The sequence below is a fragment of the Paramisgurnus dabryanus genome, chromosome 4, assembly GCF_030506205.2.
Source record: "Paramisgurnus dabryanus chromosome 4, PD_genome_1.1, whole genome shotgun sequence".
In the NCBI taxonomy this organism is placed as follows: Eukaryota; Metazoa; Chordata; class Actinopteri; order Cypriniformes; family Cobitidae; genus Paramisgurnus; species Paramisgurnus dabryanus.
This window is the reverse complement of record NC_133340.1, coordinates 39,930,118-39,943,667: the sequence shown is the minus strand read 5'-3', so window position 1 is coordinate 39,943,667 and position 13,550 is coordinate 39,930,118. Positions and strand designations below refer to the sequence as shown.

Here is a 13,550-nt window from a genome sequence, read left to right as displayed (position 1 = left end):
AACAGATTTTTATATTCCGCGTAATGTAATTAAGTGCGCGTTGACAACTTGGCATTCCTGCATGTTAGACTGAGTGTGATAGAGAAACGGGAAACAATCCACCAACAAATGAAAGAGTAATTTCTGAAATTTCATAATAAGCACTGAGGTGCAGGTCTCTCTCTCTTTCGCCCGCGCTCGCTGCTCGCTCTCTCTGTGCTCGCGCAGCTGAGTCTGTGGCATACAGAAGTCTCTACAACTGTGCGCAAGATACTGTGCGGCCAAATAAAGAAAGGAGTTCCCGCACATAATGCTGTTAGTTGTTTTAAAGTTTTAGTTTATTTGCGTTTATGTCAGTGACGCGTGCGCAGCTGGAGCGCTGTAGTTTGACGCGACGTTAGCTCACAGTACACACATCTGTTGGTTTAGAAAGACAACGCAACGGTAAATGTGCAAGTCAAATCGCGACAAGACCATCTCAAATGATCATCCCCTGATAGCACCATTCATATTTATAATCTCCTTATCTAAAGATCTTATATACATGTATGTTCCCTGTCTGTTTTGTGCATATTCATACGTGTTCGTTTTACATGCGTAGTATGCATAAATACTAAATACAATGCATAGCCTACTATATCTTCAATAGCCTACAAAATAAATAACTGATTAAAAAACAAGATTATCCCTATAAAGACTTATCTTTTGTTAACATTAATGCATTTTCACTTTAAAACTAACTTTAACTTCTTATATTTTTTAAACTGTGCTGAGCATTTAGTTAGTGAGTGGCAATTTTCTGCAAATTTGTATATTCCAAAAACTAAATAAACATAAAGCTTATAAACATATATACTCTCACACATTTTGGTTTTATTTTCACCAAGTTGCTGTGTGTGGTTGTTAAGTGTCTTGTGTTTATGATCAAGTGGGCTCAGTGATGTTAATAATGATATTATGGTATTTTCTGGGTCAAAGAGGTAAAACTCACTCTTTTATGTATTGAAAGAAACTAATGCATTATGTGATGTAGATTACCTAGATATTACAATATTTTTTTTTTAAATGAGACTATAAATTGAGGGTATGGGGGGCCTCCAAAACCTCTCAGCCCCAGGGCCTCACATTGGGTTAAGGCGGCCCTGGTAGTCACCATGCACTGACCAACATATACATTCATAAACAGCTAAACTACAAAAAATGCTAAATGAAACAAATTTGACATTAGGGATGAAAATTGAGAATGAATTAAAACACAAAACAAACACACATATTTTTAATAATTAGTAAAAATATTTCTATATGATTTTCTTTAAAAAATATGTATTGCCTAAATGACAAATAGAACAGCAAGGCTTTTCTAAACGTAACTTTTTTATTGCATTTTGTACAACTCAGTTGCTAAACAAATGTTATATTAATTGTCCTACTTAATCAGTTACAAAGCTTACTGCACTGCTAAACAGAAATGAATGTGTGTATACAAGGATTGTTGTATAGCTGTGCGTCTGTTTAGGCATTTATTGCTTAAAACTGGTTCAACTTTTTTCTGCGCTCCAGCGTGATCCAGATGCCCTGCTCTGGTCTCAGCACCAGTTCACCCAGTGGGCGAAGGTCCTCCCTCTTCTGACACGCCACGATGTTAAAGCTGCGCAGGATAGAAGCCAAAATAACCTTCTCCTCCATTATAGCGAACCTCTGGCCTGTATGCACAAACAAAAAATCTGTGAATTCTACTGTAAAAGACAATAAATGGATAAAGACGCATCACTTCTGTGTATGACGTGGACATAAAAGTGTCTTACCGATGCAGTTGCGAAGGCCAGCGGAGAAAGGAATGTAGGCGTAAGGATGTCGACCAACGGTATTCTCTGGCATGAAACGCTCGGGACGAAATTCTTCAGGCTCTGGGAAATACCGAGGGTCACGGTGGAGGGCGTAGGTCACGATTATAGCATTTGCTCCTTTGGGGACTCTATAGCCATCTGCAGGCAACGACAAATAAAAAGTCACGTAAGATGGTCAACTTTTACAGTCTCTGGTGCGTAAGCATAAATGGTGGAGACATTTGAGAAGTTGTAATGTTATTGTGCATTACTTAGATAATGCACAATAATCTCCCATCATTTTTTTATGTTTTGAAACACCAAAAAGCACATGGACAGACTGTCAGAAATACAAATGCATAAATAAATTGCTCCCCAACCCAATGCAGGCAACGAATTGTGTGTACTAGATGTGGTACTTACTGATTTTTGTATCTTCACAGATGGCTCGAGCAAAAAATGGCACAGATGGAAAGAGACGCAGAGCCTCCTTTATTACACACTCCAGGTAACGCAGTTTCTTCAGATCCTCCGTGTTAACAGGCCTCTCAGACTCACCTGACACAAAAACCGTTACACTGATGCTAACCCAGGAAAAGACAAAGCTACTGTAACTGCTGTATTGGTTAAACTTACCAAACACTTCAAAGAGTTCTTGCTGTGCCTTTCTCTGAACTTCGGGATGGGTACCTAACAGGTGTACGGCCCAGTTCATGGCAGCCGCTGTAGTGTCATGACCCTGCAACATTTAGACAAAAATACGTTCATATTAACAGATTAAATGTCACCTATATAGCATAATAAACAAGTACTGTACTTGAGATAGCAATTTTTCATTTTCCTAAAAATATCTCTCAGATTCCCAGGAGGGGAAATACAGGGAGGTAAATTTGGGCCGATAATCCTGTAGTGTGAGCCCATCTTAAGTTTTCTTTGAGTTTTTACCTCAAACATGAATGTGTCCACCTCCTCCTGGATGTCCATGTTAGTAAGATTTTTCCCATTCTCATCCGTTGCTTTCAACAGCATGTCCAAGAAAGCTTTCCTTTTCTTCATCCCTTGATCTGATTCGCTGTCAGACTCGATGTAGTTGAGATGGTCTGACCTCTCATGAATTACCTGTGTGGCAGGAAACACATACATAGCCAATCGGTCTGCAGAAATGCATATCAAAGATTGCGCACGGTCAAAACTTTCAGAATGATTGTGAGACACTCAACAGACATTCCAGAGATACTCACACTCTCTGTGAAGGAGTGTAGGATCTTCAGACTTCGGTTGTGTTCTCTGCCTTCACCAAAGTATTTATAGACAATGTCAGGCCAGTACCAAGGCATCCTTTGGCGTCTGGTGATGATGTCACTCATTCTGCAACAATAAGAGCAAGAGAACTAATTGATATATTAAATAGTGTTGTACTCGAGATCGGTCTTGGTCTCGTCTCGGAAAAACTCAAATTTTATTTTATTAGAATTTTATTTCAAGACCGGTCAAGACCACAATCATTAATTAATTAATAATGATTATAATTTACTGATTTTTCCAGTGCCATTTTTTTTTTATTTTCATTTTATCAACTTTGCTCATGGCATACACACACACGCACACACACACACACACACACACACACACACACACACACACACACACACACACACACACACACACACACAAGAAGTGCCTAATCATAAGCATATTCCACATTTTATCATAAGTGTTTTAATGCAGTGACTTGCACTGGTCTTGGTCTTGACTTGGTCTCGGCCTGTCTTGGTCTTGATTTGGTCTCAACCCTTTAAAGTCTTGGTCTTGTTTTCGGTCTCGGCCTGTCTTGGTCATGACTTGGTCTCGGTTTAGGTGGTCTTGACTACAACACTAATATTAACTATGTTACAGAAATAAATCTTTGAATGGCCTACAACATTTGCCAAATGTGTGGATTAGCGTATCCCACAGTGGAATGCTCTTGGATTGACATTTTCATTACTAGTATAACAAATTAACTAGAATAAATAACCTGCAACAAAACAGGCAATGTAACTACATTCTAAAAATAATGGTGGTAAATAGCACTAAAAGTGGTTCACTGGCTTGTAATCATAGGGGAACCATTTAAGTGCTATACATCACCTATGTATCACCTGCTGTGTACAACCATATTGTGCTATGTTGAACCAATGATGGTGCAATAGTTATGCTTTAGCACACCACTTATGGTGCTATATAGGTGCTCTGTAGGGCTAAAAATGGTTCCCCTATGTTTACGAGCTTCAAGTACTATTTACCATCAATATATATATATATTATGGTATGGCCTTTACTTTATCCAAACAAACATGACTCAGAAATACACATGAACTCATCCACCCAGACAAACAAACACATAGGGCTCTATCTTACACCCGGTGCAATGCAGCGCAATGCGCGACGCAAGTGTCTTTTGCTAGTTTCCACCCTGCGCCACATTGTTTAAATAGCAAATGCATTTGCACCCCCTTTTGCGCCCATGGGCGTTCTGGTCTGAAAACGAGGTGTGTTCACGCGCATTGTTGGCGCGTTGATATTTTGAGGCAACTTTAATAGACTACGCCATTGACCAACAAAAACCTGGTCTAAAGTCTAAAGTCAATGGTGCAATATGTTTTTTGTTATTTAAAGAGCGCATTAGTAATATGCGCCTATAAACGGGACAACGCGGGTTTGCTTATCATATACATGAATGCGCAGCAGCACAAAAACGCTTGAACATACGAAAGATTAAAGGATTGAATGTAAAAGATTATTATTGAGTCTCTTGGACATAAATGAGGACCGATTATGAGACGTTAGAAGGCACAAAGAGATGCTTCACCTGCAGCCTGGTAAGTAAATAAATGCTTTGCTTTAAACAAATGCATCTATTTTATTTTATTTATTGTATATGATGACTCTGTACCTGTGGATATGGTGAGATGAGAAACATTTTAAGTAATGCTTTGTAAAAAATCCAATGGCGCTTTTCTAGTGCTGAAACGCTACGGCTGTCTGCACGTTTGTAAATCCTTTATCTCTTGTTTGTATTTTTGGAGTACAAACCTTTTCATGCATATTTGCTAATTATTTTCTGAGATTACACTGATTATGTAGGATATCAATACATTTACAGGTACAGCAATTCAAAGCCTGATTTTTGTACTTCTGTGACTGAAAGAAAAAGGCTTTTAAAGGTTTTACTATTGAATAAAAATGAAAACAGCTAATTTTTAACATTATTTTTAAACTGGTGGTCTTCTTCTTTGTTTTTCAGTTTACAAGGTCCGTCATCTAAATAGGGATTACGCACAGCGCCAGCGCAACTGGCTTTTAAACGGGATGAGAGATAAGACTCTCATTGGTTTATTGCACGTTACGCCCAAAACACACCCATTACTCATTAGGAAAATATGTACAACCCTTTTCGACCGTGCGCTCGCGCACAAACCATTTTTCCCGTCATTAAATTAGCAAAAGTGGTATCTGACACGCCCATTTAGACCGTGCGCTGTGCGCTTTAGATGATGCGCTTAGATCGTTAAAATAGGGCCCATAATGTGTAGTTCTTGTCTAGATTCACTCTCTGGACATTTTCATTTCTCCTTTTTCTGTCACACATGGTATTAATAAATTTATATTGTATACCTTGAGTGCACTGTAAGTCACTTTGAATAATTTGTCTGCCTAAATGCATAAATGTAAATATTATGAACTATTATATAAATACGAATGTAAGTTAATATATGTAAATATATAAATAAAAGTAAATACCTGTAGACACACCGCACATAATCAGAGTCATAGTTACTCTGTGCATAGATCTTCTTTCCCATGGCAGTCTCTGAAATATAATAATTTTGTTAGTTCTCACTAGAAACTAAATCCTCAAAAAGATCATAAAGTTTGACCATAAAATCGGCTGAAAAGCATAAAAAATGCTCAAATGTTTAGATAATTCCTTTTCAGTCATCATTACTGAATGTGCACTGTAAACCATAACTTTTAAAGCATTTGCAGTAATTATTACAAAGAGAGATTTTCACAGAGATATATTTTTGATCTGTTTTCTAATTTTGTGACAATTATAAATATTATACTTAAAAGTAATTATATAAGAAATATTATATAAATATAATAATAACATCTTAGATGCACATATAATAATAACATACCACAGATGATGTCGAGAGCACAAAGAGTGATGTGGTTAAAACAGTTGAATTTGCCTTTTCCAGCATGCTTCTCTAGTTTCTCTATGAGCACTTCTGCCTGTTCATTCATTACCTCCAGGAACTCAGTCAGTATAGAGAAATGAAATGTTGGAGTCAACATCTTACGTCTGCGTCTCCACTTATCTCCTGTACTAAAAGACAGACGGAAAACAATTTACAGTAAGTGTCACATGTAAAGTGTCCAACATATGACAAGTGACATCTGGATCATCCATATAACAAGTTGTAGTATGTAAGTTTCAGTGAAGACAGTTGTCTCAAAGGTTTTTCTTAGATGGGACAAAATCAGACTTTTTCCATGTTTAAAGGGGCAATAAGTAGGATTTTAAGTGTTTTATTAATCAAAATCAATGTCTTTATTCATAAATATGTCCTCGTTGGTGTCAAATGACCTCTGCCAGTGATCTGATTTTTCTTTGTAAGCTTAGAATTTCTTCTCTTTACTTACATTGAATGGGTAAGTCCAAGGAGGCATCCATATCGTTTCGCCGTATTGATAAACTATAATAGCAGAGAGGGACAAAAAGCACTTGCCTACCAACGCGTTTCCACAACGCGTTTTCATTCAGAACACGTGAACCAGCTGCAACGGACAAGGAGATCAGCGATTACATAACGGCTACCGTAGTTGCAACACGCATTTGGAAAGGGGAGGAGCTAGTAAGCACTGTTCGTTTGAATGCAAAATACAATTCCACCACTAGATGGGGGTAGATCCTACTGATTGTCCCTTTAAGTGCTATAATTGGGTGTCTAGTGCTTCTATAAACCTAGAAAATGTAAAAAGATTAACCCAGTAACTTAGTTTTGGTAAACCATTCTCTGCAGGCATGTGGAAAAATAGGTCATTGAAATTTGGCTCCCCTTGTGATGTCAGAAGGGGATAACACCGCCCCTTAATCTGCACTACCCAACCACTGCACTGCCATTTAGTACAGATATCAGCTCATTTGCATTTTAGAGGACACACACACAAAAACACACATTTTTGCTCACACCTACAAAGTGGCAATTTTAACATGCTATAATAAACAACCCATTCTCACCAAATGCGTACAAATGACACGCAGTGTGATTATTGTGCAATAGATACGCCAAATTCCGCTTTTGCGTGCATATGATACGCCAGTCCCTCCCGTTCACTTATATGGCGCGTTGTGTTTGTTTATTCATTGTTTTCTCATTTGTTTTCTGTTTTTTAAACCATTTTTGCTTGGGTTGAGGGTTAGATTTGGGTTTAGGATGTTATTTAATATATAGGTTTCTCCATGTTTATTGTTAAATCATGGTCGCTTGGAGTTGGGGTTAGAATCGGTGTTTGGGTTAGGATGTCATTTTATGTTACAAAAAGTTTTTCTGAAACACTAAAAAAGATACATAAGAGATTAACTGTGCTCTCAGAAAAAGGTACAAAAGCTGTCACTGGAACAGTACCTTATAAAAAAAGTAAGCATGTACCATTTAGGTGTAGTACTGTACCTTGATGTACAAATATAAGATGTACTTTTTAAAGGGGACAGCCTCATTCAAAGCTTTCGTACCTTTTTGTTCTAAGAATGTAGGTATAGCATGAGAATATTTAGACACAAGTCTAAAATCTCACTGAAATATATATCATTTGTTAGATTTCTCCCCCAAACTCTTTTGTAAGACTTTAATAAAGTAAGCTGGTAAACAATTTACCTTGTAAGTAGTCCTGTTCCCAGCCAGGGGTGCAGAAAATTGTATACGTAGGCCTTATCCATGTGAATAGGATTATTCAGCACTGTCTATGATAGAGTGAGAGGCAGTTTGGCATTAGGATTTGTCAAGAACAATGCATCAAGCAGACTTGTCTATGTAGGTAACACCACTGGTGCAGTATTGATAAGACAGAAAAAAATTGGTAAATGTCAAATCAACTAACAGAGTCTAAACCACTAATGAAGTTTCTTCAAATCTTTATTTATTATTTATTTGTAAATAAATACATTTAAGTTTTGTTATATTACAGTATATGCACTGTGTATGTGTGGGGGCTGTATTTGTGCCATAATGTGACAAATAAAACATAGACCTTGTTCTTTGTCTGACATTAAACTGTCTGTGTGGGGTCATGTTTGTTCACCAAAGTTATCTTCTTCTTCAAAGCTCATGTTGTAAAACATACTGGCACAAGGCCAAGAAATATGTTCAAAGTAATGTTTGTGTGTGTGTTTCTAGGTGTGTGCGTACAAGTGCACTTGTCTCAGACATTACCTCAATAGTTTCGGCATGGTAAAGGACGAGGAATGGCACAGGTCCGACCCATATTTTAAGCAAAGGAGAATTCCGAAATTCATTTGTGTAGCCAACCAACTGACCAAAGAAATCTGAAAGAAAGTTTTCGATCATTAAGTAATGATAAAAAATAACAATAATAATAATGCAAAAGCCGCTAAACACCACCAATGTCAACAATTAGATGATGTCAAGCGAATGCTCTTGGCCCGTATTATACGTTCATTAAATACATTCACTTCAAATCTCATTAATCCTGGCCTCAGGATATCCAGAAATACCGATTTGTTGGCATAATCTGTTAAATGCTTAATTTTTTTTTTTTCAGCAAGGTCATCAAAATGCACGGGAGACTTCATTGTCTTCATTTCTATTTTTTTTTAGTTTTGACTTTCAGCATTTGCAATGTTTCTAGTTGCATTTTCAGTGATTCTGCAAAAGTTAACTATGTCTTGTCCATATGAGTGGCTTTTTTTAGAAGTGGAGGGTTTTGCCAAAAAAGCTTGCATGCACATACCTATTTCTATGAAATGAATAAAGTGAATTTGTGAAAATAAAGAATTTCATTTAGTAACTAATAACCTTTTCATTGCCATTAATGTGAAAATACTGAACCTAAACAAATCTTCAATTATATAAATGTTACAGGCTTTCATGCAGATGAATGAATTTCACTAAGGTTGATCAATGCTTTCATTTCACAACTGTATAGTGTTTGTAAGAGGTATATCAGTGCATGCTTGTTCAACCATTTTTAATTAAGTTTAAATTAAATTAAATACATTTTATTAAATTTAAATTAAGTTCAAATTAAGGTTTTTGGATTGTTCAACTTTAGTTTATAACCAATAGTTTGGAAAGACAAGTCTGCCTAAATATACCGTGAAAAGTGGAATTAATAGATAAGTAAGAAAAAACCCTTCTCACCTCCAGCATTTGATTTAAACTGCAGCGCATTCCCGATAAATGGATAAGTGTATCCAATGCCTGGCACAGGCTTCAGCTCTTTCCAATTGTGCAGGTAGTTTTTCAGCAGCTGGTAGGTGACATATGTCAGCAGAACAACGCAAACAGCCGCTGCTACAAACCCAAAAGTATACCCTCCAAGTAATGCAACCATCTTTTTAACTGGTACATACAGTGTCTAGTCTCCAGTGCTTTATATAGTCCCTCTACTCCTGGACTTCGAACCTTCACGACCCCGGTTACACTCTGTGAGCTCTTCAGGGATAGTCACAGACCCAATGACATTCTCCTTTGAAATAAGGACATTTGGTTTGGTGTTTTTTTTTTTGTGTATGTGTTTTGTTTGGAGAAACTTAAATGAACAAAGCAAGCTGTATTTCAAGCTTGCAATAAATGTGTCAGCACCCCTATTTCCAGCAGTGTTTTGTTTTATACTTTCCAAGCACATTGGTGATTTTACTGCTGCTGGTGGTCTTATTTGTGCATTGTGTTTATATTCTGGGCTCATCATCTTGTTTGTTATTTGTAGATTAGTAATGTTTAAATTTTTACATAAACTTCTAATATCACTGTTAGTGCATTACACCACATTTGGCGTTTTTGTTATACTGGTTGCTTATGGAGAAGTAAGACTTAACATAAAAACAAACTCTCCGATTCAGCAAATTGTTAATTTACTATTTTTGTAAATATTTATAATTTATAAATTAAATCCAAATATACTTTTTCTTATATTTTTTTGAAAGAGTTGAATTATGTTTTGTTTATAGGGGCACAGAAAATAAATGTTTATCATTAAATAGCATTTCAAATTGTCCTCGCCCTGAAGTGGTGGAGTCCAACTACTGTAGGTTAAGGGGGGGGATGCATGAGACTACTAATAAACCAGATTTGTGACATAAAACCTTTAAGATTTTTATTTGTTTATTTTGCAAATCTCCTATTTATAAATGTGTGTGTGTGTGTGTGTGTGTGTGTGTGTGTGTGTGTGTGTGTGTGTGTGTGTGTGTGTGTGTGTGTGTGTGTGTGTGTGTGTGTGTGTGTGTGTGTGTGTGTGTGTGTGTGTGTGTGTGTGTGTGTGTGTGTGTGTGTGTGTGTGTGTGTGTGTGTGTGTGTGTGTGTGTGTACCTGGTAATTATCACGTTGTGGGGACCAATTGTCCCCACAAAGATAGGAATACCAGTGTTTTTGTGACCTTGTGGGGACATTTTGATGTCCCCATGAGGAAACAAGCTTATAAATCAAACAAGATGATGTTTATTGAAAATCTAAGGTACAAGAAAAGTTTTTGTGATGGTTGGGGTTAGGGAATGGGGCAGGTAAGGGGAATAGAATATACAGTTTGTATGGTATAAAATGCATTACGTCTATGGAATGTCCCCACAAAACATGGAAACCAGAATGTGTGTGTGTGTGTGTGTGTGTGTGTGTGTGTGTGTGTGTGTGTGTGTGTGTGTGTGTGTATTTTTGTGACCTTGTGGGGACATTTTGATGTCCCCATGAGGAAACAAGCTAATAAATCAAACCGAATGATGTTTCTTGAAAATCTAAGGTATTAGACAGTTTCCTGTGATGGTTGGTTGGGGTTAGGGAATGGGGCAGGTAAGGGGAATAGAATATACAGTTTGTACAGAATAAAATGCATTACGTCTATGGAATGTCCCCAAAAAACATGGAAACCAGAATGTGTGTGTTTGTGTGTGTGTGTGTGCTTGCGTGCGTGCGCGTGAATTCCTTTTATTTTGAATTTTACATTTATGATGTTTACATTTTTGTGTAGGCTATTTGTGAATCAACAACTTGTAAAGTGGTTGGAAATGAACGTCTGTGAACCATTAGTTTATGTGTCTCTATTAAAGAAGGACAAAAGAAGGCTTAAGCTGCTAAGAGACGGTGCCAAGACTTTTAGTTATCCAGTAGCCTACTGGAAAGCAAAGCATTGTGCGCGTGACAAAAATACAACTTAACCATCACACACGGACATAAAAAAAACGTGAAGAAAACAATTTCCAAAATCATATAGTCATCAAAAACATGAGCAAAGATACAATAATAGCTACAATAATATATATTTTTAATTTACTATTGACATTTTTACGTTAATATAAACTAAATTAAACTAAACTAAACTAAACTACTGAAATAATCAGCTACCTCTTCCATCGGACTTGAAGTTGAGAGCGTTGCCTATGTAGCAGGATTAGGTGAGCTGTGATTGACAGCTGATTTCACCAATCAGGAAGGGGCAGTCCCTTTTTAAGAGCCGATTGGCTGCTGCCCGGGATGCGTCATGTCCTGTTTTCCCCTGGGTGTTTACAACGTTAGCGGCAGGTGAGCTCTTGCTAACATGCTATGGTTAGCAGTTTTAATCTGTGTGTTTGTCATTTAAAAGTAATGTTTTGGTTTTAGTGTGTCGTCTGTCGTGCTGGTGCCCTTGTGCGGTTAGTGGTGTACGTGATGGTGTACCCTCAGTTGGCTATGGGTTTTCCTGCTGTTGGTTAACATGTGCTGTAAAACAATAAATTGTCTGGGGTGATGCCACTTTTCGGTAAGTGTCTAGCACGAAGTCTTAATGTTGAGTGTATGATGATGTGTGTAGTTTTAATATTATATTTGTTTACTTTAGGAGTCTCCCTTTCGTTCTACGCTGTGTCTCCCGTTGCGCTGTCTTTTGATTCTCGCGCTGCAGTGTTGCACCGCTGTCACCGACGTCATTATCTGTGCCATTGCACACTGGACTGTGTACTGTCTGGTTCTGTTGTGAGCCTAGCGTTTACGCTCCACGTGAGACGTTAATATCTCAGAGCCGTGGTTCGCTCTCGGTGTGAGAGAAACGAGTCGCTTTCCATTGGCTCTGCTTTAATGCATCAACTTACATCTTTTTGTTTGTTTTTCCTTATTTTTTGGGTATTATCATTTGTGTTTGTAAACCTGCTTGTGGGTTATGAGCAATGTTGTTGACATTCTGGACTGCTCATTATAGCTGGTTCCCAAGAAACTTACTTGTCCGTAATTGTGATCTAAAACCTTGTTAATTGAATACATCTTCTGTACTGCCTTACTATTTTCCTGTGGTTTGGACTAGTATAATTATTTTTATTAATTGTTATAAATTTATTTTCTTTTATTGTGTGTGTGTGTGTGTGGTGGTCGTCAGCTTTGTGAAATAAGGCTGGTCGCCACCATTTTGTTTTGTGTGACCCAATTATTTACTTTGTTTTAATTTGTTGCAGGAGCTGGGGTCCCACGGGTGGATGGATCTGTCCGGTGGTGGTGCTTCCTCCTCAGTGGGTGCTGTGTAACACTTGAAGTGTGTGGTTGTGTAATCCGAATGCACAGTGGTGTGTGTGTGTGTGTGTGTGTGTGTGTGTGTGCCTTTTTGTAAACACCAGTCGTGATTAAGTGATTCTTTCCGTTGGGAACCTCAGCCCTGCTGGTTACTATATGTTTGTTTTGTTTTCATTAACCTTAATTTTGAGTGTGTGTGATTGTGATGCATTTTGAAGTGGAGTGACTGTATGTTTTGGAGTGCTCATCTTAAAGGGGTTACGTGTAAATAAAATCTATTTTTGTACTATACCCACGTCTCTTGCTCACTCTTCCTTTTAAGAGGAACGAACTTGTGTGCCTTACTGCCTTTTGGGTGTAAGGAATATTTCCCTGGGTGTAAGTCCTGGGGTGGCGTAGTCGGAATTTTATGCAGAATCTTTGCTTTCGTCATGAAGCTAAACTCTCACTCCCTCGTCTTGCCACACCTAGAAACGGGTACGTTGGGTGAATCCCAGGAATAGCTTTCATGTCTCTCCATTTACGCATGTAATCTTTAAGCAGATAAATTGTGATAAAAGTCAGCAGTGTTAGAAGTGAGACAAAAACTACCAATCCGTTTAAAAGTTCACCAACTTCCACAAGCATTTTGTTTACTGTACAAATAAATCTCAAAGAAGCGTTCCTCCTTTTAACGACTTGATGTGGTTGCGAGACCTGGGATGTGCTTAAATTTTCAATGCATAACCCCCACCCACTCCAAAACCGTTGTCTTTAAAAGGTTTTATGAAGTAGGATAATACAGCAACTTGGATACATCAACATGAAAAATAATATGTTTATTATTCAGTATTTACTATAGTAGCCTACACAGCAAAAATTAGAGAGTGACATTTTCAGTGTTAAACATTTCTGAGTTGAATTCAACACCTACAGAGTAAATTGAACATATTAAGAGTTAATTTGTGTTTCAGAGCTGGAGTTCATTATGCCAGTGTTAACTTTTATG

General features: G+C 37.5%; 1 protein-coding gene and 2 long non-coding RNA genes across 7 annotated transcripts in view; 1 reads left to right on the top strand and 2 right to left on the bottom strand.

Annotated features, from left to right (window-relative positions):
- Nucleotides 1-13,550, bottom strand: part of LOC135735893 (uncharacterized) — a 226,346-nt gene that overhangs the window by 16,018 nt on the left and 196,778 nt on the right. The gene's annotated exons all lie outside the window — the stretch shown is intronic.
- On the bottom strand, nt 1,319-13,206 carry cyp4v2a (cytochrome P450, family 4, subfamily V, member 2a). 2 transcript variants are annotated; one of them, XM_073814397.1, is made up of 12 exons: nt 13,030-13,206; nt 11,429-11,461; nt 8,288-8,400; nt 7,733-7,818; nt 5,990-6,180; nt 5,589-5,658; nt 3,047-3,173; nt 2,751-2,924; nt 2,442-2,544; nt 2,229-2,363; nt 1,785-1,964; nt 1,319-1,682 (listed from the first exon to the last, which is right to left on the bottom strand). In XM_073814397.1, exons 1-12 carry the CDS (start codon nt 13,187-13,189, stop codon nt 1,507-1,509), a joined length of 1,548 nt encoding a protein of 515 aa, XP_073670498.1. In that variant the 5' UTR covers nt 13,190-13,206; the 3' UTR covers nt 1,319-1,506. The 2 variants fall into 2 exon arrangements, with proteins under 2 accessions (XP_073670498.1, XP_065110624.1); XM_065254552.2 differs by lacking the exons at nt 11,429-11,461; nt 13,030-13,206 and adding an exon at nt 9,236-9,455 and having other exon boundaries at nt 1,330-1,682.
- Nucleotides 11,469-13,022, top strand: LOC141282045 (uncharacterized). Its single transcript, XR_012336573.1, has 3 exons — nt 11,469-11,605; nt 11,684-11,822; nt 11,901-13,022. It is a non-coding gene; the product is annotated as an uncharacterized lncRNA (long non-coding RNA).